The sequence below is a fragment of the Felis catus genome, chromosome A1 (genome assembly GCF_018350175.1).
Source record: "Felis catus isolate Fca126 chromosome A1, F.catus_Fca126_mat1.0, whole genome shotgun sequence".
Lineage (NCBI taxonomy): Eukaryota > Metazoa > Chordata > Mammalia > Carnivora > Felidae > Felis > Felis catus.
Window position 1 is genome coordinate 118381636 of NC_058368.1, and position 24840 is coordinate 118406475.

At 42.2% G+C, this 24840-nt stretch overlaps 1 protein-coding gene across 7 annotated transcripts in view; it reads left to right on the plus strand.

Annotated features, from left to right (window-relative positions):
- Positions 1-8773: 8773 nt before the first annotated feature.
- Positions 8774-24840, plus strand: part of ARHGAP26 (Rho GTPase activating protein 26) — a 427680-nt gene continuing 411613 nt past the window's right edge. For 6 of the 7 annotated variants that reach the window (XM_019833787.3, XM_011282723.4, XM_019833796.3 and 3 more), the window contains exon 1: positions 8776-9312. In XM_019833787.3, the coding sequence (XP_019689346.1) occupies positions 9159-9312 (154 nt within the window). In that variant the 5' untranslated portion in view covers positions 8776-9158. Of the gene's footprint in view, positions 9313-24840 lie in introns of all 7 variants that reach the window. The other variant, XM_011282717.4, reaches the window with a different exon arrangement.

Genomic DNA, 24840 nt, shown 5'->3' on the forward strand with positions numbered 1-24840 from the left:
GCAGTTCATGGGTTTGAGCCCCACATTGAGTTCTGTGCTGACAGCTCAGAGCCTGGAGCCTGCTTCAGATTCTGTGTCTCCTTCTGTCTCTGCTCCTCCCCTGCTCATGTTCTGTCTGTCTGTCTCTCTCTCTCAAAAATAAGTAAGTATTTTTTAAAAAATACATCAATTTAGTAGGCAAATCTACTATTTTTTATACTCACGGATATAATCCTTCTTAGTGGCAAAATGTTTCCTTGCTGACCTTATAATACTCATCACTAACAATAGACCAAAAAAAATAGATTTGAATTGCTTTCCCTTTCTTTCATTTGTCCAAGGGTCAGCACACTATGGCTTGGGAGCCAAATCTAGCCTGCTACTTATTTTTGTTTGGCTTACTAAGATTGGGTATTATATTTGTAAATGGCTGGGAAACAAAATTAGTTTGTGATACCTGAATATTATGTGAAATTCAGATTTCAGTGTCCATAAATAAGTTTTTTGGAAACTAGCCACCATGTATCATCTGTGGCTGGTTTCCTGCCACAATGGCACAGAGTTGAGGAGGTGCAACAGCGCCTGTAAGTTCCAAAAAGCCTGGAAACCCTTTGTAGAAAAAGTCTGCCAACCCTGGGTTAGTCTGTGTTAAAGTAACTAAACAAGGAGGCCGACTGAGGTAGTTTTAATGCCTTGATAGCCTAGCAAGGGAACCAAAATCTAAGCCAAACTTCATGTACTGAATTGGAGAAAATGAAACTCAAGAACAGCCAATCGCAATCAGCCACCCAGGCTTTCCTACATAAAGCAACCACGTAAGCTATAACCAAATAATTTCTTTGCTTTGCTTCCAAGTCTTCTCTATAAAAACCTTGCCCTTGGCTCCTTTGGTGGAGCATTCCCAACTCTTCTGTTTGGCGCTTCCTGATTGGACTGATGTTTGCTCCAATAAACTCTTGAAAAGTTTAATGTGCCTCACTTTATCTTTTACCATCTGTCATACTGTATTGATGGCTTACTATTGCTAGGCATTCTACAGGTCTCAGGGAACACAACAGTGAATGAGACACATGAGCTCTCTGGGCTCAAGGAGCCATTTCCAAACTGTCAAATTAAAAACAAAACGAACAGGGTGCCTCCCTGGCTCAGTCGGTGGGACACACAACTCTTGATCTTAGGGTTGTAAGTTCAAGCCCCACATTGGGTGTAGAGATTACTTAAAATAAACAACAAACGAAGTTGGAGGGACACAGGACTTCCAAATTTAAATTTTGCCAAACCATTTTTTTTTCAATACAGCTACTACCTTCAACTATCATCATCTTATTTTAAGAGAGTATGTTAATACAAAAATGAGTATATCAATACCAAATTGGTAGGAAGGACACAATCTCAAAATAAAAAGTGCTGCTTCCAATGGAATACATGTAGCATTATGGAAAACAAATTGCATTGTCACTGTTTTTCTCATTTCATGATGGTCAGAGGAAACTTTGTCCTGGGCTGGCCTAGGTCATTAGATCAGCTTTGGGAAACACAGGGGGTGTCAGTTTTCAGGCAAAACAACCTTTAGAAAATGTCTAGTTTTTAAACTGGAAAAATGTTGGTGTTTTAGTGGTGGAGCTCTTCAGCTTGAGACTATTACTGCCACTCATTTTGTAAGTCAAATTTTTCTGCAGAGGGTGTCGGGCAATACAAATGTAGTGATGGGAAATTCCAGAAAAGAACTAGAAAGGGAAGTGGGGAATTGAATAAAAGAACTCTGTCAACATTCACTCTTGTAGATCTAGCAGATATTATATCCCCTTTGCCTTGCATTTAGATGCAAGACAACCAATTGTAGTACTAATGTTTCATACTGGCTTCTCCTTAGAAGGCAGTGAAGGCAAGAATAATTTCTCTGCTGAAATACTGTCCTCCTCCACCCCATCAATGCCACCTTCAATAGACACAGCACCCACTAAAAACCACAGCATCACCTCAAAGCCAGAGTCATCTAAAGGAAAATGGATCCCCAGAGAAGAAAACCTACCCATTAATAAGTCCTTGAGGTTGGATAGTGATCGTTTTTCCAGTTGCTTTAGGAAGCTTTTTAATTCCCAGTGACAAAATTTCTATTCTGCAACAACTGAAATAGCAGCCAAAAGATTAGAAATGACCCCTCTCTCCTGTGTGTCCCCTTTCCTGTTGTCTATGATACTGTTCATTTCCTAAATGTGTTTCATAGAGCACGAGCTATACGTGATGTAATGGGGGAAAACAGGATTCTGTGGTCACAGATGAGAAATACCAGGTTCAGAAAAATCTCACTGGATTATTTACTGCAGGACATCTCAGGGCTTCTAATATGCTAATGTACCTTTTAAGCAAACACACATGTACATGAAGATCTGGAGGCAAGAAAGAGAGCAAGGTGAATAGGACTGCTTTTAGTGAGATTATTTTACAGACATAAGCTATTTTATTTGGTTATTTCAGTAGTTACAATGATAAGAAATAGACCAATTATTTTCACTGACCTGGATAATCCTGGGTCTGTAATTGAAATTATCTTTGACAGCGTTCTGGTTTCATCTCAGTCTTTTAACAAGCTTATTTTATTTGATGGATTATCATTTTTCTTAAATATCTTCATTCATACACGTTCCTCTAAATGTAGATACTATCTGTGTTTACTAAGCCATTGTTTTTAAAGATTATTTTTTAATTAACTAATTAGTTAACTTTGGAGACTGAGGGTGTGAGCAGGGGAGAGTGGCAAAGGGACAGAAACAGAGAATCTCAAGCAGGCTCCATGCTGAGCATGGAGACCAATGCAGGGCTTGATCTCCTGACCATGAGATCATGTATGACCTCAGGCAAAAACGAGAGTTGGACACTTAACTGACTGCACCCCCCCAGGCACCCCAAGATGCCATTCTTAAAACTAATGATTTTCGGGGTGCCTGGGTGGCTCAGTCGGTTGAGCGTCCCACTTCGGCTCAGGTCGTGATCTTGTGGTTCACAAGTTTGAGCCCTACATTGGGCTCTGTGCTTACAGCTGGGAGCCTGGAGCCTGCTTCGGATTCTGTGTCTCCCTCTCTCTCTGAACCTACTCCACTCTGTCTCTGTCTCTCTCAAAAATAAATATTAAAAAAATTTTTTTTATTATGTTTCTTTATTTTTGAGAGGCAGAGACAGACAGGGCATGAGTTGGGGAGGGGCAGAGAGAAAGAGAGACACAGAATCCGAAGCAGGCTCCAGGCTCTGAGTTGTAAGCACAGAGCCTGACGCGGGGCTCGAACTCACAAACTGTGAAATCATGACCTGAGCCCAAGTCACTCAACTGACTGAGCCACCCAGGCGCCCCTCTCTCTCAAAAATAAATTAAAAACCATTAAAAAAAAACAGCAATGATTTTCCATTTTGGGAACTCCCTAAGGACCATGTATTAATGTAGATGACCACAATTCAAAAGGAGGTGAAACAATAGGTTTTGTAATTATTGTGTTATGTCAGATAGGGCTGTGTCTGGCTTTGAGTAGCAGAAAACTCCATTAACGGGGCCTAAATAGGTTGTGTTCTTCTACCGTTTATGTGGTGAATGATTGGTGGGTGGGCATTCTTGGGCTCAGGATATCACCAAGGCACCTGGCACATGGCATTCAAACCTCCCTGTTGCAAGATGGCTGCTGCTCATTAACGTATCACATCTATATTCTAGGTAGAAAGAATAGGGAAGGAAGGTGGGCAAAAGGTGTGTGTCAGCTGTCCCCTTATCAAGAAGCCAAAACCTTTTCCAAAGCTCCTCCCAGCAGATTTCCAATGATATCTCAATGGCCAGAAAAATGGCACCTGCCACCAGCAGCTGTGTAGAAGTCTGAGGAAGTGAATTCTTTGACTGGGCCCTTGAGGTTCTACTAGTAACATAGCCTAAGTCTGAAGCTAGACGATAAGTTAGAATCTCAGCTCTGCTGTTCAGTGACTCTGACTTTAGGTTAGTTATTTTCAGTTTCCACACTATAAAATGGAGATAAGATGATAACAGGTCTTTAAGAGATTAATTGAATTGATTTTTTGTAAAGTGTTTAGGAGAGTATCTGGAACATAGTAAATGATATATAAAATGAATAAGGAAAGCATATTAAGTAAAAAAGTAGCAGACATGAAAACTGTTGACAACATATAAAAAACAGACTTGAATACTACAAGTAATATGAATTTCATTAATTTCTTGAGCCAAAGAATGTTAACTAAGTGCCACCACCTTCTCTGAAGAACTGGAAAGCAACTGGACTTGTAAGGATAGATTACTTTCTTCTTTCAGGGAAAATGAGGATTTCAGGTCTGTTTCAGTCAGTTGCTTCCACACTAACAGCAGGGCCTTTGATTTAAAGCCAAAACAAACTAGAGGCTTGTATAATTATTGATATATTGGGGGCATACCAGAAATGGTCCTGGAAAACCACAGATATTTCAGAATAAGATACCTCCTCTTCATGAGTGATCTTACTCCAATTTTTGGTTTGGCTATTATTAATTTCTAGATATATAAAATGTCTCTCTTATAGATATTTTACAGCTGGATAGTTATTTAAGACAGATAGATTTGAATTCTTAGCCTAGTTCCACCACTAATTACGTGACCTTAGACACCTTGCTTTTCTCATTCTTAGTTGCCTTATCTGTAAGATAAGGATAGTGAACAGTACCTACCTCCTAGGATTTTAGTAAAGGTGGGTAATGGAATTAAGTACTTAGCACAGATCCTACTATGCCAAAAAAGCTAAATAAATATCATTAATATCACTACCATCATCATTATTTCTTAAAATATTTCTTACAATCATTTCTTAAAATATTTCACTGCAAACTTATTGAGTTATAGTTTAGACGCAATAAAATGTACCCATAAATTTTGACAAATGTCAACACCTATGTAACCATGGCCACGACTGATACATGGAATATTTACAACATCACCTCAAAATCATTTTTTAAAACAGGAAAACTGATGTCTTATCCAGTAATACAAAGGCGAAGTCACTGTGTAAAGAAACATATGGTATTGACTATAAAAAAAGTAAATATGTGCTAAATAGAATTACAAAACCATGTAGATGTAGCAGAAGGAGCATTCATTTTTAGGGGGTTGGGGGACTGGTCGGTTGTACCGCATATTATTGTTTCTGTCTATTCAGCATTAATTCCCTCTTTTCCTGTTAACAGCACTTTGCTTGTCCTTGGGGGAAACAACTCCTCCCAATGTTTTATGTGTTAGCAGCAGGGCTGTTTAACCCCTGGCTTTAGTCTTGGAATTTCTGCTATAATTCTTAGAAAGAAAACTCTCTTCTTGCTAGTATTGCTGGATATAACTTTGGAAGAGCAGAGAGAGCCACTGAGAATGAAGACACCTTAGAGGAAGGTCAGTTCATGCGATGGAGAGAGAAATCTTGTGCTGATGTCATCACCTAAGCCCCCGGAGCCTATGTCTATTTCTGGTCCTCAGTGACAGGAGGACCTATGAACCTTCATCATGGACCAGCCCTGTTCTCCCGTTTGTGTTCAGGAGCCGTGAGTGGCCTATGCTCACCTCTGCTTATCTGGGCTCAGAGATAACATATATGAGAATGCTTTCCAATTTTCTACAAATGGAAGATCATTGTATGTAGATGGAAAATTAATTGGACAATTGAAGTCAGAAATAATACAGATTTAAAATACACTGATACTGAAAATAGAACTATTTGGACTTATTGTTTGATTAATTTGAAGGAATTCAGACATCTTCCTAAGAATGTAGGCAAAATCATTTTGTTTAAATTATTTCTTTAAGTTTATTTATCTATTTTGAGAGAGAGAGAGAGAGAAAGAGAGAGAGAGTATGCATGAGCACCAGCATGTAAGAGCGGGGGAGGGGCAAAGAGGGAGGGAGAGAGAAAATCACAATGTGGGTCTCTATCCCACCAACCATGAGATCATGACCTGAGCTGAAATCATGGCTCACGTGCCCAACCGACTTAGCCCTTTGCTTAAATTATTTCTGTGTTTCTTATGAAGGTGATTTCTGTTTTATTGTCAGTCATAGCTACAACCTATGTTGTCACACGAGTTGCTGTTTCTTCCTTATCAAACTTGTGTCCCTCCTGTTGGCAGTGTGCACCTCTGAAGTACCCATTGCTGTTCTCAGAGCTGGGGCTGTGGCAGTGGACAACAAATCTCTACCTCACGGAGTTTATTTTCTATGGAGAGAGAGAGAACTGCAAATTCTATGTGCCACTTTCTGTACTCAATACTACTGCATTCTGATTCTCTTTTTCTGATAATACTGCCTGAAGTATGGGAGGTGTTTATGGAAATCCTGGATTACATTAACAAGAAGTCAAATGTTATCCACACATATTTGCCTGTAAATGGGCATATTAAGGTATATGTTTGTGTATGTGTATGTGTCACACACACTTCTTAGGTAATCTGGTTTAAGTTACAATTCTGGGCCTCAATTTCTCATTTGAAAGATGGGGATTATCATGCTACCAATATAAATGCATGTAAGTAAATAATTTAGCACAGTGTCTGGCACAAACTAAGAGCTTGAGAAATGATAGCCATTATCATTATTATTATTACATATATATTACTCATACACATTACTAATACACATATATATTGCTTTATACTTTAATTGTCTAGTATTCCTCAATAGAAGAAGATAAATCATCATGGCCCCTATTTTGTTTCATCCATTTAACATTTATTGAATATCAGGTGCTAGGCCCAAGGTAGCAGATTGTTTTTTCAGACATGGCTGGAAAAATATTTCTAGGTCAGCACAGAGCCCAATGTGGGGCTCAAACCCATGCGATGTGAGATCATGACCTAAGCTGAAATTGGGCACTTAACCAGCTGAACCACCCAGGTGCCCCTCATTTCTCTTTGAATCTGTGTGGGCTTGTGACTTGCTTGTAGATAATGAAGGAGGTAGAAGTGTGTGGCTTCCAAGGCTAGGCCGAAAAAGGTGATGCAGCTTTCCCCCTGTAAAGCTAGGACATTCACACTAGAGTACCGAGGCTGCCGTGCAGAGAGGAATCCAAAGTAGGGGACACAGAGAGCACACGGAGAAGCCCTGGGCCCACCCAAGGAGAGGGAGATGCTCAGCTGACCACCCGGGAGAGACTCGAAGCTGGAACTATCCAGTTAAGCTCTCCTCCAGATTCCTGACCCACAGAGATCACGAGAGAAAATAAAAAGATTGTTGTTGTTTTAAACTATTAAGTTTTGGTGTGATTTGTTACATATCAGTAGAGAACCGGAACACTGGAACAGCATTAAACAGATCTTTCTCATCCTTGGCAAGTGAGGAGCATCTATTTTCAGGATTTTAATTATTAGTAGTTTGGGCCTCCTATCAAGTCTAAATTTGTAGATACAACAGCAAACAGATCACATTCATTCATTCATTTATGCATTTAATGAACCAATCAATTGCATTCTCAACATTGATGCCTTCTCTGGCCCCTGAGTTGGTAACCTTTTCCCCATGTCCCCAAGCACCCAAGCCTTCTGTCTCACCATGCAGTGCTGCTACTGCTTTTTCTCCTGTCTCTCCCACCGACCAGCAGCAATTAAGTTGATTCTGTGTTATTCATCTTAGTATCTGTAGCATCTATTTAGTGCCGGCACATAGCAGACCTATTTAAAAAGACAAACAAAAAAACCTTAACTGAAGGAGGGCTGCTAGTTCCGGGACATACAAAGATTTATTCAGGGACAGTCCCTATGCTCTCGGAGTTCACACTTCAGCACTGTGGGACCCAGCCTGACAAATGCAGTGAGTTGCCGGAATTGATTCCTGTGGTGGGACAGAGGGACAACAGGGCAGCGCACTGGGGGTGGGAGGTGGGGAGGTACACAGGAAAAGATCTATTCATTTATTCCACAAATATTGGAGCGTAGCACACGTAGCACACGGTAAGCTGTCAGTATGTTACTAGATGCTAGCCGCTGTTCTAGGTGTTGGGGATGCAGCAGTGCACAAGAAAACTGCAGTGGTCCGTGCCCTCGTGAAGCTCACAGTGTATCAAAGGACGACAGGCAGGACGTGATTATGTAAAATTTGCTTGTTGCCCAGCAGGAACACAACAGGCGGCTGAAATTCTCACAAGGACTTTAGATCCTTCGACTGGGTGCAGCCGTGGGCGGGTTTTAAGCAGGAGTGGCCATGAGGGGTACAGACTGTGGGGGGCGGAAGACTGCAGGCAAGAAGAGCTTATCATTTTAGGATGCACATATTCTCTGATTGGAATAAGAAGCGTATGTTTAGGGTTGACGTGGTGGTTCCGTGTGCTCGAAGTTCTCCCGGGGTAGGGAGGTGCGTTCTGAGTGAAAGCTCAATTGCTCAGCCGTGCAGGGCGGGCTGAATGGAACTGCAGCCCCAATTCCTAGTTTTTTTCATGCTCCGCCCATTTAGGATCCTCGGTTCTCAGACCAGCAGACGCACCACCTCGGCTTCGGACCCTGGCCGCGGCAAGTCGCCACGATCAGGAGTGGCAAGGGCCCGTGCACCGCAGCAATCACCCCTTGGGCGCCGGGTCTGCAACACAGCGCCGGCGGGAGAAGGCGGAGCTTGTGTTGCGGACCTAGGCGGTGGCGTGGGCCCCGCCCCCCGCCCGAGGCCCCGCCTCTAGGCCCCGCTGATTGGGTCAAGGCCGCGGAATGGCCGGGTGTCCCCGGGAGGCAGGGGGGTCGGGCTGAGACGGACACGTTGATTGGTCCTGCTGAGATTAGGTCATCGCTAGCAGGTTCGAGCGGCCCGGACGCCGGTGGGGCGGCCGAGGCTGCTGTGAGAGGGCGCTCGAGGCTGCTGGAGAGCGAACTGGCGAAGGAGGCGGGGAGGCGGCGGCCGCACTCGCTCGCCTGCTTCTCGTTTCCCGGCACCGCCGCGGGTCCGCCGCTGCGCTTCCTGCCCGCCCACCACTCCGTTGCGCGCCGCGGGAGCAGCGGCCCCTCCGCTGGGTCCCCGCGCGGGTCAGGAGTCTTGCGTGCCGGCGGACACCGCGCGGAGGGCGAGCCGGCGCCACACCTGTGGAGCCGGCGGGCGTCGGGGGTCCCGGCCGGGGTCCCGCCGCGCGCGTGCTTGGGGCTGCGGGCCTCCGGGGCGCCGGGGGAGGCGCGCCCCCCGGCTGGGCGACTCGGCCACTATGGGGCTCCCCGCGCTCGAATTCAGCGACTGCTGCCTCGACAGCCCGCACTTCAGAGAGACGCTCAAGTCGCACGAAGCGGAGCTGGACAAGACCAACAAATTCATCAAGGAGCTCATCAAGGACGGGAAGTCACTCATCAGCGCGCTTAAGAGTGAGTGTCCCGAGTCCGGAGGGGACGGGGCCCTGAGGCGGGAGGGCCGTCGGGCGGCTCTCGGCCCTGGGCACCCGCGCGCCGGCTGCCGTTCCGCCCCGGGGGTCACTGAGGGACGGGTGTAGGTGCTTGCAGTGGGGCGAGACGGGGACGTAAGATGGGCGAGTCGATGAGGAAGGAGACCCGCCGCCCAGCCTTTGGCTTTCTGGGATGGCCGGGAGGTGACCGAGGGCGAGTGGTGCTCGCGGGGCACCGCGGCTGGGTGTGCGCGGCACACAGGTGTCCCGGGAGTGGGACGCCAGTGCCCGGCGCGCCGCACCCCGTCGGGAAACCCCATCGCGTCCACCACTGCGGCTCCCGTGGGGGAACACTTGCTCACCCCTGGGTACCCAGCCAGGGAACTGGAACGTGCCCTGCCAAGGGGGCGCTGCCTCCCCTCGGGAGAAGGCGGCTAGTGATTGCTTCGCTGTCTCCGGGCCGCCCGTTTCTCCGAAAGGCACCGGCGGTGCCAGAGAAGGGCTGGGTGGAAGGGCTGCTTAGCTCACGGTTCTGGGGAGTGTTGGCAGCCAGTAATCCAGGGCCGTGTACGTGTGCAGGTTCGGATTCTTGTGTTTAGCAGAAGGTGACAGGGGTGGGAGTACAGCATCAGAGTGTTCCTTTACTCTAAACTGTGGGCGAGGGTTTAAAAATAGAACGAGCATATCCTGACTGTCTCCCTCTCCCGCTCCCTCGCTCTCCTTTCTACCTCTCCCATTATCCTTGAAAACTCCAGGATTTTGGAGGAAATGTCCAACGTCCTCACTCAGAAAGGAGAGGTTTAAACTCGTCCTGAAAGATTCTGGAACCTTTTGTAAAACTATTTTTGCTTATTTCCTTTTGGTTAGGGGAGCACTGAAATTTGCATTCTGTGTGTGATTATCCCTTGACTTTTGCAGAGCCAGAGTTTCTCCTGGCCAAATGAGAGCGTTCTAGGGATGGGCTTCTTGGATTGGGCGGTCCTTTTTGGTGCCTTCACAGTTCTACCCATTTAAAAATAGTTGGGTTCATCTTTTAGTTTTGAGAACCGGGAATGACACGAAGGAAGATAGTGGAACTGAACTGTCTTTGGCTTTTCTTTTCCTGTCTGTGTGATGGGTATCTTAATAGGTGAGATCTTTCAGCTAAGAAAGGTTGCATTGGCAGAGTGGGGTCCCACCTGTGAGAATTGTTCCCAGGCCTCTTTAAAGGAGACTTAACAGAAGTCAAGTGCCTGAGATGTCATTTTGTGACCCCGATGCTTCTAAAAATGTAGAGGTAGGTAGTAATGGCTTTAATTGGGCATCTGCTTATTTCAGTAAATATACACAGTGCCTGCAGTGTGCTGGTTACTGCCCTGGACCCTGACTATGTAGCAGTGAATATTTTGCTGCCCTGTGGCTACAGAGACTGATTCCTCGCCAGTGAATTGTCTGTTACTTATTTTACAAATGAGAAAACAAGCTTGGTGAATCTTTAGTCCAGCGCCACACAGCTGTTATCAGTGGGACCTAGTTTTGAACCCCTGCATGGTCTGAGCCAGAGTTGGAGTTCCTGCTAATACAGAGCTCTTAATCCTTCCCCATCCTGCTCACCCAGAATGGATCTCCTAGACCAAGCCTGCGAGTATTTGGAATTGCAGTTGTATGTCTGCCTTGAGTATGAGTAGGGTGCATTTGTGTGACTGGCAGTTTATTTGCCTGCTACTATTTCTTTGGCAGGGGTCAGAATTCTTTGGGTAGGAGGGAATAATGCAGTAATAGGGTTTAAGAGTTATTTAAGTTGTCTAATGGAATAGAGCAGACCTGTAACTTGGGAGAAAGACTAGCGAGGAACTAAATGTTCTAATCCCTGTATATCCAGCTGTACTTAACTATACTCTTCAGCTGCTACTATTAGTTGCATAGGTCATGTGACCTCTTAAGTGGAAAGGGTGGAGTTGATCACTGTTTCCCAGATTTGAGGCATTCCATTATCATTAGGAGCTTATACAGTGTATGTTACTGTCGTAGTGTTTGTGTATTATTTTTCTTCTGTTCATCCTTCTTACTACTGAAAATGTAAAGCCGGTATTTTTAAAACTAATTAAACAGAAAAAAATAGACAATTATATAAATAACACTAGTTTAGATGATTTATAGCCTCTTCCAACTATAAAATTTTATGGTTTTATTTTATAATTAGTATTCACAGAACTCTGGGTTTAGATTTCTTTTGTGTGTTAACCTGAGGCAATAAAACGGGCCCCTTGGGATTGCTAAAGTTCAGCTAGATCATTGTTGTTACTACTTAACATTTTATTTATGAAGAAACTGAAGGTCAGAGAGGTCGGTCACCTGCTCAAGGTGACACAGCATTTGAATGTATTTGAACCCAAGTTGTCTGATTCCAAAGTTGCCTGTGCTTAACTTAACCCCCAAGCAGAACTGTTGTCTAGGTCTGTTGTCTTTTGAATCCCCTTGAGAATCTGATAAACAAATAACCCCCTTGAAGTTTTTCCCTGGAGTCCAAGCCTCTGATCTGGATACATAGAAGATAAGCAATAAAATAATTTGGGACCTACCTTGGTGACAGTCAGCTTTTTCTGTCCTGAAAAAGGACCTATTTTCACCTAAAGGACCTAGATCTCACCTATTTGTCTAGGTCTTTCCTGTGGGTGCTGCTGTTGTGTTCAGGACTCTTTTCTTACCCTGATGAATCAGAGTCTCAGTTGGGAGGAATTTGTATGTTCAAGGCTTTCTTTCTTTCTGTAGAGACCATAGTAGCTGGAAACGAAGTTGCAGATTTAAGTTTTAGGATTTCCTAGGTTCGAATCTTAACCCGCTCACTTACTGGTTGACTTTGGGCAAGTCACTGAGCCTGACTGAGCTCCTCCTGTGCAGTAGCCACCCTGACCTTCTAGTGTTGTGAGGATCAAATGATTCAGTGCTTATAAAGAAAGCACTTAGCTTAGAGCCCGGTGCATAGCACTGCTCACTTGTTGGTGGCTGTAATCATCTTTCAGCATTCGGGGTTGTCAAGACTCAGAGCAAACGTTACTAAGAGCAGAGGGGCATTTTTTGGTTTGGGTGCAGGGAGTTAAGCAATATGCCTTCTTCATGCCACTTGTTGATAACTTACACAGTTGTGTATGTGTTAACCACTGGTTACCGTGGGAAGAGTCCTGGCAATCCTCTTTGCATAATGTTGTGGTTATGCCAAAAAAGTTCCACAAATAAAAAAAAAAATAGTAGTAAGCCTCCCAACATTCTTTCTGTTCCTAATAACATTCTGGTAACAAATTTTCAACCTTCCGGCTAGCTTAACATCTCCCCTCAGTGGCTGGGCTGGCTGCCTCTCTCTCTTGTCTTGCAGGAAAAGCTTGCAGAATGCATTGGACTTCAGAGCGGGTGTCATGGACCCAGTGGCAAACCAAACGTGGTTTCATAGAAATGAGAGTGAATTCGGCTATTGGTTTTAAGGAGTGATGTGGGTTTTCAGGAACTGTGTCTTTCCATCTTGAGAGTTGGGTTGTGTGGACTTATGGCTATAAATTTGGCTTCTGCTTAATGAGATATAATGAATACCCTTGTTCTGATAATCTAAGATGGAAGGGGTGGGGCAAAAATCCAGATGTTAAGGTATCAACTTTTTTAAGGTATAATTTACCTTACTGTATAGTTCACCCACTTACAGAATCCAGTTCACTGGTTTTTACTACATTCACAGAATTGTGCAGTCATCCCCACAAAGAAATCTCATTCCCATTAACCATTGTTTCCCATTTTCTCCCAGCTCCCTGCTACCCCTGTCCCCAGCCCCTGTCAACCACTAAAGTATTTTCAGTCTTTATAGATTTGTCTATTCTGAACATCACATGTGCAGTTTTAATAGTTTCGTCCTAGGTGTTAGTGACCAACTTTAGGAACAGAGTTTTTCATTGGACTTTCAGGTGGGGGAACTTAGAATCTATATGCTACTCTTCTTCAAGGGCATTTAAGTAGAGGTCATATCCCAAAGATGGAACTGTTTCCCAGGGCTGGGAGGAACCCACGTGTGCTCCTTTGTGTTTCAAACTCATGAGTGGTGAATGGATTAGTTCTAGTTCCTGGTACTGTGATGGACACAGAGGAGACCAAAATAAAACTAGGAATCTAGCCCGTTCCTTCTGTGAACTTTCAGTCAAGTTGGGGCAGCATGTGTGATACTCCATAAAGCCTTACTCTGGGGTCTTACCTGCTGGGTGACACTTTTTTCTTTCTTTCTTTCTTTCTTTTTCTTTTTCTTTCTTTCTTTCTTTCTTTCTTTCTTTCTTTCTTTCTTTCTTCTTTCTTTCTTTCTTTCTTTCTGTTTCTGTTTCTTTCTTTCTTTCTTTCTTTCTTTCTTTCTTTCTTTCTTTCTTTCTTTCTTTCTTTCTTTCTTTTTAACAAAATGAAGTAAATGTATATTTCGAGTCTGTAGTATTTATGAAAACTTTTGGGATGATGTGTTTTTGTTTCTTGAGCATTTACCAAGTGCCTGGCCCTATGCTGTGTCCACATTAGTCTCATTAGTCCTTACCACCATTCTGTGAGTGAATATTCTTATTTTTCTGTATTTTAGACTTGGGGCAACTTGTCTAAGGTTACATAGCTAGTAAGTTATACAACCAGGTTTTGAACCTAGCAATGGACTGCAGGCAGTGGACTCTCTTGAACATGACCCTTGAGTGTTTTCAGTAACCATATTAGTACTGAAGATGCAAATTCTTCATAGATCTAGACCCTAGAAAGGAGAAGCATGTGGCACATGCTAGATTAAGTGAAAGTATTGTGTCTGTTGTTTTTTCAGACTCTGAAACCTGGGTAGCAATGAATAGCTAATATTTTGTATTGTGCTTTGAAGTTTTGTGTTTCCATCATAGGATTAAAGAAACATTATAGGCTAGAAAGGAAATGATGGGAGTCTGGCTGTGTCTTGCCTTTATAAAGTGCTAGAGTTTATCTTTGGTATCAATGAGTGGTTATCAGTGATTCTTTTTAAAAATAATTTTTTTAAAAAATGTATACTTTTATAGTATTAATATATTTTATTATTTAAAACATTTTTTTAATGTTTATTTTTGAGAGAGAGAGAAACAGTGTGAGCAGGAGAGGGGCAGAGAGAGAGAGGGAGACATAGAATTCAAAGCAGTCTCCAGGCTCTGAGCTGTCAGCACAGAGCCCGACGCGGGGCTCGAACTCACGAACTGCGAGATCATGACCTGAGCCAACGTCGGACACCTAACTGACTGAGCCACCCAGGCGCCCCACATTAATTTATTTTTTAATTAAAAAAATGTAAATTGTGCTATAATTGATATATAACTTTGTATTAGTTTCAGGTGTACAACAGGATTCTGTATTTGTGTATGTTGTGCAGGATCACAACAATAAATCTAGTTAACATCTGTCACCATACAGTTATAGAATTTTTTGTGTGTGATGAGAACTTTTAGATGTACTTTCTTAGCAACTTACAAACATACTCTATGCCACTATGAACAGTAGTCAATGTGCTGTATATCACATGATTTATTTATTTTATAATTGGAAGTGATTCTTTTAGCTGGATAATAAAACATCAAACAGGAAGGCCAGAAACCTATTCCTGGGTCTGATTTGATAAGAAAAATGGTTTATTCTCAATGCTCATTTAAACAAGAGTGAAAAAAGTCAACATGAAGTGTTGCATGCTTTATTATTTTTTTCTTTTTGAATTCATTATTTTTTTAAAGAGTTGGTGGTTTAAATCATGTCACACTTTTGTAGTTCTTTAGGATTTGTCATAGGCTTTTTGTAGTAGTGAGATGAGCCCTCTTGAATGGCTTCCCAAAGGATGTTCATTACCAGTCTCCTGTGTTCAGGAGTAATTATATTACTTACAAAATCCTAATAAGACAAATGGGTATGGAGTTAAGTAGCAAAAACATTTTCCCAGTTCCTTTGCTTTGCTTTAGCACCTTGCAAATTAAAGGGAAGAAAGAGACATTTGCAAATTATTTATAAATGGTGGTAATTTGTAATGCTGACATTTGGAATATTAGTCATACAAACATAAACAACAGTAAATTAAGTCCAAACAAGATTTTGTAGTTTTTATGTAACATTAACTTAAAAGTTCCTTATGGGGCGCCTGGGTGGCTCAGTTGGTTAAGCACCTGACTTTTGATTTTGGCTCAGGTCATGATCTCATAGTCCTGAGACTGAGTTGGACTTTGCGCTGGGCATGGAACATGCTTGGAATTCTCTCTCTCCCTCTCCTCCACCTCTGCTTACGTGTGCTCTCTCTCTCTCTCTCTCAAAAAAAGAAAAAAATTCTTCTACTTTAATCCATTATCTTTATTGGATTGAATAAATTGCATTTAAATTGTAGTCCTCAACCTACTGACAGAGGTCTGAGGTCTCTTCCCTTCATTTTATGATTAATAAGACAATATTTTTAGGGCAGTTTTAAGTTTACAGAACAGCTGAGTGGAAAGTATAGGGAGTTCTCATACCAGCCCTTCATACCTATTCCTCTCAATTTCCCCTGTCATTGACACCTTGCATTAGTGTGGTGATAGGGTTATTCACTAAAATCCAAAGTTTACATCAGGGTCCATTCTTTGCATTGTACATTCTCTGGGTTTTGACAAATGTTAAATAACTTGTATTGCCCATTGCAGTATCATGCAGAATAGTTTCACTGCCCTAAAAATCCCCCGTGCTCCACTTATTCATTCCTGTGCCCCTGTTCTTGCAGTGACTGTTCTCTTTTACTATTTCCCTAGTTTTGCCTTTTCCAGAGTGTTATATGCTGGCGGCTGGAATCATAGGGTGGTTAGCCTTTCAGACTGACTTCTTTCATTTAGCAATATGCATTTAAAATTCCTTCATGTCTTTTTGTGGCTTAATAGCTCATTTCTTTTTATCACTGGCAAATACTCCTTTGGATGTACCATATGAATGTATCCGCTTATTTATTGAAGGGCATCTTGGTTGCTTCCCAGTTTTGGCTGTTAGGAATAAAGCTGATACAAACATTTGTCTGAAGGTTCATGTGTGGACATAGGCTTTTAACTCATTTGAGTAAATATCAAGGAGCACAACTGGCGGATCGAGTATTCCAGTTTTGTAAGAAACTGCCCAACTGTTTTCCAAAGTGTGGTGCCATTTTGCCTTCCTGTGAGTAAAGAATGAGCGTTCTTGTTGCTCTACATCCTCATCAGAATTTGGCGTTGTCAGGGGCGCCTGGGGGGCTCAGTTGGTTTAGCGTCCCACTTCACCTCAGGTCATGATCTCATGGTTCCTGGGTTCAAGCCCTGCATCAGGCTCCCTACTGATAAGGCAGAGTGTGCTTTGGATTTAGCTATTATAACAGGCCTGTAGTGGTGTCTCACTGTTTTTTAAATCTGTATTTCCTTAATGACATGATGTTGTGTATCTTTTCATATGTTTATTTTCCAGCTGTGTATCTTCTTTGGTGAGGTGTCTCTTCTGATCTTTTGTTCATTTTTAAATTGGGTTGTTGGGGCGCCTGCGTGGCTCAGTCGGTTAAGCATCCGGCTTTGGCTCAGGTTATGATCTCACAGTCTGTGAGCTCGAGCCCCGCATCGGGCTCTGTGCTGACAGCGCAGAGCCTGGAGCCTGCTTCCGATTCTGTGTCTCCCTCTCTCTCTGCCCCTCCCATACTCATGCTCTGCCTCTCTCTGTCTCAAAAATAAATAAAAACATTAAAAAAAATTAAAAAAAAAATAAATTGGGTTGTTTCCTTATTGTTGAGTTTGTTGAGTATTGTTCCTTGTGTGTGTGTGTGTGTGTGTGTGTGTGTGTGATAAAAGAAACATAACACAAAATTTACCACTTTAACCTTTTGTAGGTGTACAGTTCATTGGTATTAAGTAGTTCTCAATGTTGTGTAACTATCAGTGCTATCACTTTGCAGAATTTTTTTGTTTTCCCAAACTGAAACTATGTAGCCATTAAACACTAACTGCTCATTCTCCCCTCCCCCCAATACCTGGTAACGTCTGTTCTGCTTTTTTTTCATGAGGTTGACTACTCTGAGTACTTCATATTAGTGGAATAATACTGTACTTGACCATTTGTGCCTGGTTTATTTCTCTTAGCTTAATATCTTCAGAGTTCATCCATGTTGTAGCATGTGTCCGAATTTCATTCGTTTTTATGGCTGAATATCTTATTTGTTGGGCTATGATTATCCACAACTATCATGAAGAAAGACTATTCTTTCTCCTTTAAAATCTTAAAAAAACTTTTTTTCTCCTCTCCATTTTTTCCCCTCATGGATTGATCACTAGAAGTTAGGAATTGACCTATCCGTTTACAAATGCCTCTCATGAACGTTATATTTATGTTTATTTATTATTGAGAAACAGACAGAGCACGAGCAGGGGAGGGGCAGAGAGAAGGGGAGACACAGAATCGGAAGCAGGCTCCAGGCTCCGAGCTGTCAACACAGAGCCCGACGCGGGGGCTCGAACTCACAAACCGCGGGATCATGACCTGAGCCGATGTCGGAGGTTTAACTGACTGAGCCACCAGGCGCCCCTATGGTTATTCCTTTTAAAGTAGCCATTTGTTTCAAGGCAGCATGTTTTGGGGAGTTGTTTTAAGAGCTTTATTGAAGTATAAAATTCACCAGTTTTAAGTGTACAGTTCATTTGTAGTTAGTTTGCAGAATTATGCAACCATCACCCCATTCCAGTTTTAGAACATTTCTTTCACCTCCAATTGGCACTCTTTAGTCTCACCTCAAGCCTCAGACAACCGCTAATCTACTTTTTTCTACCCCTTATAGATTTGTTGTCTATGAAAAAGCTAAATTGAATCATACATTATATGGTCTTTTGTATCCAGCTTCTTTCAGTTAGTGTAGTGTTTTTAGATTAATCTGTGTTGTGGCATGTGTTGCTTTGTTCCTTTTTATTGTTGAAGAGTATTCCATGTGTGAATCGTATTTTCTTGATCCATTCACCGTTTGATAGACATTTGGGTTCTCATTTTTGGCTCTTAGGAAAAATGCTTGCAGTGAACATTTGTGTACATGTCTTTGTGTGGACATATGTTTTCATTTCTTATTTCATTTCTTATCTGAAAGCAGAACTGCTAAGTTGTATGGTAAACTTATATTTAATTTTTAAAAACCTGCCAGTGTTTTCCACAGCAGAAACATCCTTTTAAATTCCCATTGGCTTTGTACAAAGGTTTCAGCTTGTCTGCATTATCACCAATACTTGTTATTGTCTGTCTTTCTGATTGCAGCCTTCCTAGTGGGTGTGAAGTGGTTAATCCTGGTTTTAATTTTCATTTTCCTGATGACTAATGATGTTGAGCGTATTTCCATGTGCTTATTGACCAGTGGTGCATTTTCTTTGCTGAGATGTCTATGTAGATCTTTTTGTTGGGCACTGTCTTATGTCTTAGATTTTTCCCTTTATTTTGTCCCATAAAACTTGATGATTAAGTGGACAGTGCTCAGTATATTTTCTTCATTTAGCCTCATTTGGGGACTTTTTGCTTCCATTTGCTTTAACCTCAGATGCATTTGAGTGATCAGTTTCAGGATCCCAGGGCTTAGGATGGTGGTTCTTTGGAGGCTGAATTTCTGGTTTCTGCTTTTATAAGGCTAGTTAGCATCCCTCTGGGCAGAGGCCTCAGGCTGGACTTCCTAATTCTGGTCAATATAAGCTAATGATCACAAACCCCATGAACTGATGAAATGAGAATGGGTCAGGGAGGAACAGGGATCACCACTGAGCTGTTGGAGAAAGGGACTCATGAAGGTGACTTTATTATCTCATCAAGGCCATTGCATTTAAAAAGATTTTTTTAATGTTTAGTTTTGAGAGAGAGAGAGTGCAAGCAGGGGAAGGAGGGGCAGAGAGAAAGGGAGGCACTGAATCTGAAGCAGGCTTCAGGCTGTCAGCACAGAGCCTGACATGGAGCTTGAACTCACAAACCGTGAGATCATGACCTGAGCTGAAGTCAGACGCTTAACCTACTGAGGCACCCAGGCACCCCAAGGACGCTGCATTTTAAAAAGCTATGCAAGGGAGAGATACCAATATGAAGCCAACAACGTGCTTTTTCTAGATTTAAATTTCTTTTTTCTTTTTCTTTTTTTTTAAACAATTTTTTAAAATGTTATTTGAGAGAGAGAGAGAGAGAGAGCGAGCATGAACGGGCAAGAGGAGCAGAGGGAGAGAATCTCAACCAGGTTCTACTAGGCTCAGCTCAATGCGAGTCTCATCCCATGACACTGGGATCATGACTTGAGTGAAAATCAAGAGGCAGATGCTCAACTGAGCCACTCAGGTGCCCCTCATTTTTTTTTCTTTTTTTAAGTAGTCTTCACACCCATTATGGAGCCAATATGGGGCTTAAACTCATGACCCTGAGATCAAGACCTCAGCTGAGATTAAGAGTCAGAGACTTAACCGACTGAACCACCCAGGTGCCCACAGATTTAAATTTATGACTGTCCTTAGTTTTGATTTTTAAAATTATAACCCAGTGAATACCAAATGATACATTTTTTTGCTGTCAAGGAAGACTTTTATTCAACAAATATGGAGTCCTGCTCTGCTCTTAACATGTCCTACAAGACCTAGAGTAATGGCTTTTAGGGTGGCAGTAACAGGTGCACAAGTCACAAGGTGGGAAAGTGCATGGTGTGTTGAGGACCCGCAGGGAGGCCAGTGTGGTTGGCAAACAATGATGGCAAATGAACAGGGAGAGAGTCTAGGAGCCAGGCCTTGTCTTGAGTCCCAAAACGAATTTTGGGTTTTATTCTAAGTGTAACTGGAAGCCATGGGAGGTTGTGATGTGATCCTACTTGTGTTTTTGGGAGATCCTGGGGGCCACCGTGTGTAGAATAGATACAGTGGGGCAAGAATCGCGTAGAGCCCACAGGATTTGCTGTTTGATTCTTAAACAGTGAAGGTTCTTAAACAGTGAAGTCAAGAATGATTCAAATGTTCTGGCTTTAGCAGTTACGTGAATGATGGTGCTATTTTCTGAAGTAAAGATGACTTGGGGATGATGAGATTTGGGGTGGAAGTTAACCATGTGAATGAATGACCTAATCTTATAGTACAAAGGTGAAAAAAATTACACAGATAGTTCACGAATACATTGTCTTAATAGCATCAAAGAATATGGAAATGTAAAGAACCCACTTTCCTGACAACCAACTGTCAACTGTTTGATACGCCTTTTTTTCTTCTTTTTTGTATGTGTATTTTTTTCTCCATAAATGGGATTATACTATATAAATTATTCTGTGTTTTGCTTTTCTGGTTAATACTATGACTTAGACCTCTTCCATGTCAGTACCTGTACATAGTATATTCTTTTTAATATCTGCAGAGAATTCTGCTATGTGGATACACCATGGCTTATTTACCTTGTCTCCTCTTGAAAGATAATTTGGATTGTCTAGGTTTTTCACTATTAGAGAAAGTGCTGCAGGGATCATATGCACACGTACCTTTGTGGGTACGTTCTAACATTTCCATGGGATAAAGGATTCCAGGATCCTTGAACATTCCTGGAAGGTTCCTCAATATGGAATTATTGCCAGCCTCCAAGTTTTATAAGCCCTTTGACATCTATTGTTTAGGTCCTTTGCATCTGTATAGTCAGTTTGTATTTGTCTCTTGCTCATTTGAGTGTGTTAGATTATGTTTCTGAAGCTTAACCTTTTGCTTAAATTGGAAGCATCCTTAAAAAAAAACAGGCCTTTCTGTTAGGCACTGATATGAATTCTAAAAGAACCACAGCCTGTGAAAAAAAAATCTGGTGTGTGTGTATTTGTGTGTGTGGGGGGGGTAGGGGGTGGGGGGGAGGGGGGGAGACAGAGATTACAATTAATTGGCTGTGTCCTAATTAGCTTTGGACCCATCCATTGTGTTTTCTAAGCTCCAGGTTCTTAGGGATAAAATGGGAGACGGGGTGGGGCTTTGCCCATATCTAATAGGCTATTCCAACCTCAAATTTCAGAGACCAAGAAGGAAATCACATTTGTTAGGGTGAGAAAAACAGCATTAGTGGCCAGAGGAATGTTTACAAATTTGAGTCACAGGGATTTACACATTTGTGTAGAAACCCAGAGTGGAGAAATAGAGGAAATATTAGGGAAAACAGCTTGGCAGTGTGGGCCAGAAGCTGTCACGGCGTGTTTACATCTGGCTCATTTCACCTTGGTTGGAAGGCACAGAATGCTTCAGCGGGTGAGCTTGGAGACCCGGCAGTTGCCTGCTATATTTAGAAAGAGGAGATTCCTGAGGTTAGAGTGGTGTGTGTGTGTGTGTGTGTGTGTGTGTGTGTGTGTGTGTGTGTGTGTGTGTTTTCTTTACCAGATGGACAAAGGTTTTAGGAGCTTGGGAATTCTGGACTAAACCTTGTTAACCAGCTGGCTTCTCTGGGCCAAGCCAGTAGCTGCACTTTGACTCCTGCTGCTGCCACAAAAGAAACGCCAAAATAAACTCCATTTTACATGGTTGTAAAGACATCACAGGTAAATTTCAAAGCTCATCTGATCTTGCTGTCAGATGTGCTTTTATGTTTACTCTAGGCTAATTTGAACACTTTGAATCTCTGAACTGGCTCCTCCTGTGAGACTTTAGATAGATTTCCAGGCAGATTGAGTTAGCTTGAGGGATTTTCTGTGCCATGGAGACAGTCAAGCAGATAGGGCTAAAACCTAAACTGAGCCCTCACTGAGTATCTCATTATTGCATTTGTGGGACAAGAGGAGAAAATGATTATCAGTTCAGCAAATAAAATTAAAAGGGCGTTTTTACTTTAATTCATATCTGTGTTTCTTTTAAAAAAGTTTATCTAATGGGAATGCAAGCTGGTGCAGCCACTCTGGAAAACGGTATGGAGGCTCCTCAAAAAACTAAAAATAGAACTACCCTGTGACCCAGCAATTGCACTACTAGGCATTTATCCAAGGGATACAGGTGTGCTGTTTTGAAGGGACACATGCACCCCCCCATGTTTATAGCAGCACTATCCACAATAGCCAAAGTATGGAAAGAGCCCACATGTCCATCGATGGATGAATGGATAAAGAAGATGTGGTATATATATACAATGGAGTATAACTCGGCAATCCAAAAGAATGAAATCTTGCCATTTGCAACTATGTGGATGGAACTGGAGGGTATTAAGCTAAGTGAAATTAGAGAAACAAAAATCATATGATTTCACTCATATGAGGACTTGAAGAGACATAACAGATGAATATAAGGGAAGGGAAACAAAAACAATATAAAAACAGGGAGGGGGACAAAACAGAAGAGACTCATAAATATGGAGAACAAACTGAGGGTCACTGGAGGGGTTGTGGGAGGGGGGATGGGCTAAATGGGTAAGGGGCACTAAGGAATCTACTCCTGAAATCATTGTTGCACTATATGCTAACTAATTGGGATGTAAATTCAAAAAAATGAAAACTAAAATTAAAAAAAAAGTTTAGGTAATACCTATAAATGGTACATCGTTCAAAAGGGCAGAGAAGAATTCCAATGTCCCTCCAATTCCTCTTGCCTTCTGATGTCAAGTGCTTCTCCTGGAGGCAACATTTTACCATGTCTTGCGATTTTTTCAGATAAAATGTATGCATGTGCCAGAAAATACATATTTATATATTTTTCTGGAGCATGCCATATGCACTGTTTTGCATATATTTGCATATTGCACAGTCTTAATATATTTTAGATCTTATTGTACATTGATACATATAGAGCTACTCATTTTTAGCATTACATTGTGCTCCATTGAATGGAGTACAGATAACAGTTTCTTTAACCAGCTCCCTAATGATAGATGTTTAGATGATTTCCAACATTTTACTATTACCAGAACATCTTGGTACGTTCACAGGCACATGAGTGGGTAGATCTGTAGGACAAATCCTACAAATGGAGCTGCTGGGCCAAAGGGTATGTACAGTTTTCATTTTGATAAAGATTCCACAGGAGTGTTTCTGGAAAGTTCTGAGTGAACTGAATTTTATAAATCATGAGTTTAGAGTAGGAAGGAAACTGACTAGTTTATTACTAAGTAGTCTCTGTAATTAAACAATGCTTAGAGTTTTCTCCATTTCTTACTCCCCAGTCTGTATGTAGCAGTGGTTCTGGGATTAAAAGCCACAACAAAATCTTTCCCTAAAATGAGATACAGCTGTAACTAGGAACCACTTGAATGTAGGGCTCCAGAGAACTCGTTTGCATTACTAGTGAGGGTGCCATTCAGTTTTTTGTGCAGTGTGTGATTATTCAGGAAGTTTGGCAGGTATTAAAGGAGGATAGTCTCCTACCTTTGACTGGAGAACACGACTTTGGGCCAGTATATGTACTTGTCTGTCAGCAAGGCTTCTCTGCGCTGTGGAATTTCTGGAGAGTGGTGAGGGAGCAGAGTGTTTTATCCGACTTCTCTCTTGCAGTTTCCTCTTCCTTGGTCAGCCCTTGTCTCTCTGGAGGATAGGATTGTGCCACCTGTCCTGGGTGGTGTCTGTTTCATTGCCTGTGACACAGCTTATGTTGGGGTGGAATGTTCTTGGTGGCAGGGTTTCTGAGACGGGGCTGGCACAATCACTGTCCTCCAAGTGCTCAGCATCTTGAGAGGAGGCCGAGGAAACACAGACAGTCCACAGTACAATTAGTTCAAAAAGTCCTGGAGGAAAGAGGCAAGAACTCCGGAAAAGGCAGGTGAAGGCTTATCAAGTCCAAGGAGCCAGTGTTCTTAGTGATAAGTCAATTAAAACTACCTCTGTTCTTTTTGCCCCACCTTTACCACTGTTTATTTACTTTGAAAAAGTCTATTAAAAAGTACATTCATTTCAAAAGGGAACTTTATAGCATTCCAAAATGACACATTGGATGTAGTTAGCAATATTTTTTCTAAAACGTCTTCACATAGTTATTAAATCATGATCATTAAATTGAAAATTATTTGTTATTGTATCACCTAAAATGCTCCCATATTTTACCAGTGATTTGAGCTTTACTCTGCTTAACACTGTCCCAAGGCAGAAATGTGTGACAAAATGGATACCATCTGCTCATGGTGCCTGGAAGGAAGGGGAGGAGAGGTGAGGACGTGCTTCTCAGACCAGGTACAGGTGTCAGGGGAGGTGGCATTGTGCCGGGGAAAATACAAAGCAAGCGGCAGGGAGAACACTTTGCTGAAAATCTGATTCACTCAGTGTAATCATTATTTGAATATTCAAACAAGCTGATTAATATAATGCAAAATTCCATGGCATTTTCCCAAGGAGACATGCTGGTGTGGGCGAAGAGGAGAACACGTTGTCAACAGTGGACCAAGGACGGAGGAGTCCGGGTGTTTTTAGTTTCTATGTTAGGTCCTGGGGGTATGGCTGAACTCTGTATTCTAGAACTGTGGTGTGTGATAGGGGCTATGGGGCTAAGTAAGGTTTGTCCTTACTAAGTTGGTCCCATGGAACATATAGGTAGAGGCACCTACAAGGCAGTGGGAAGCA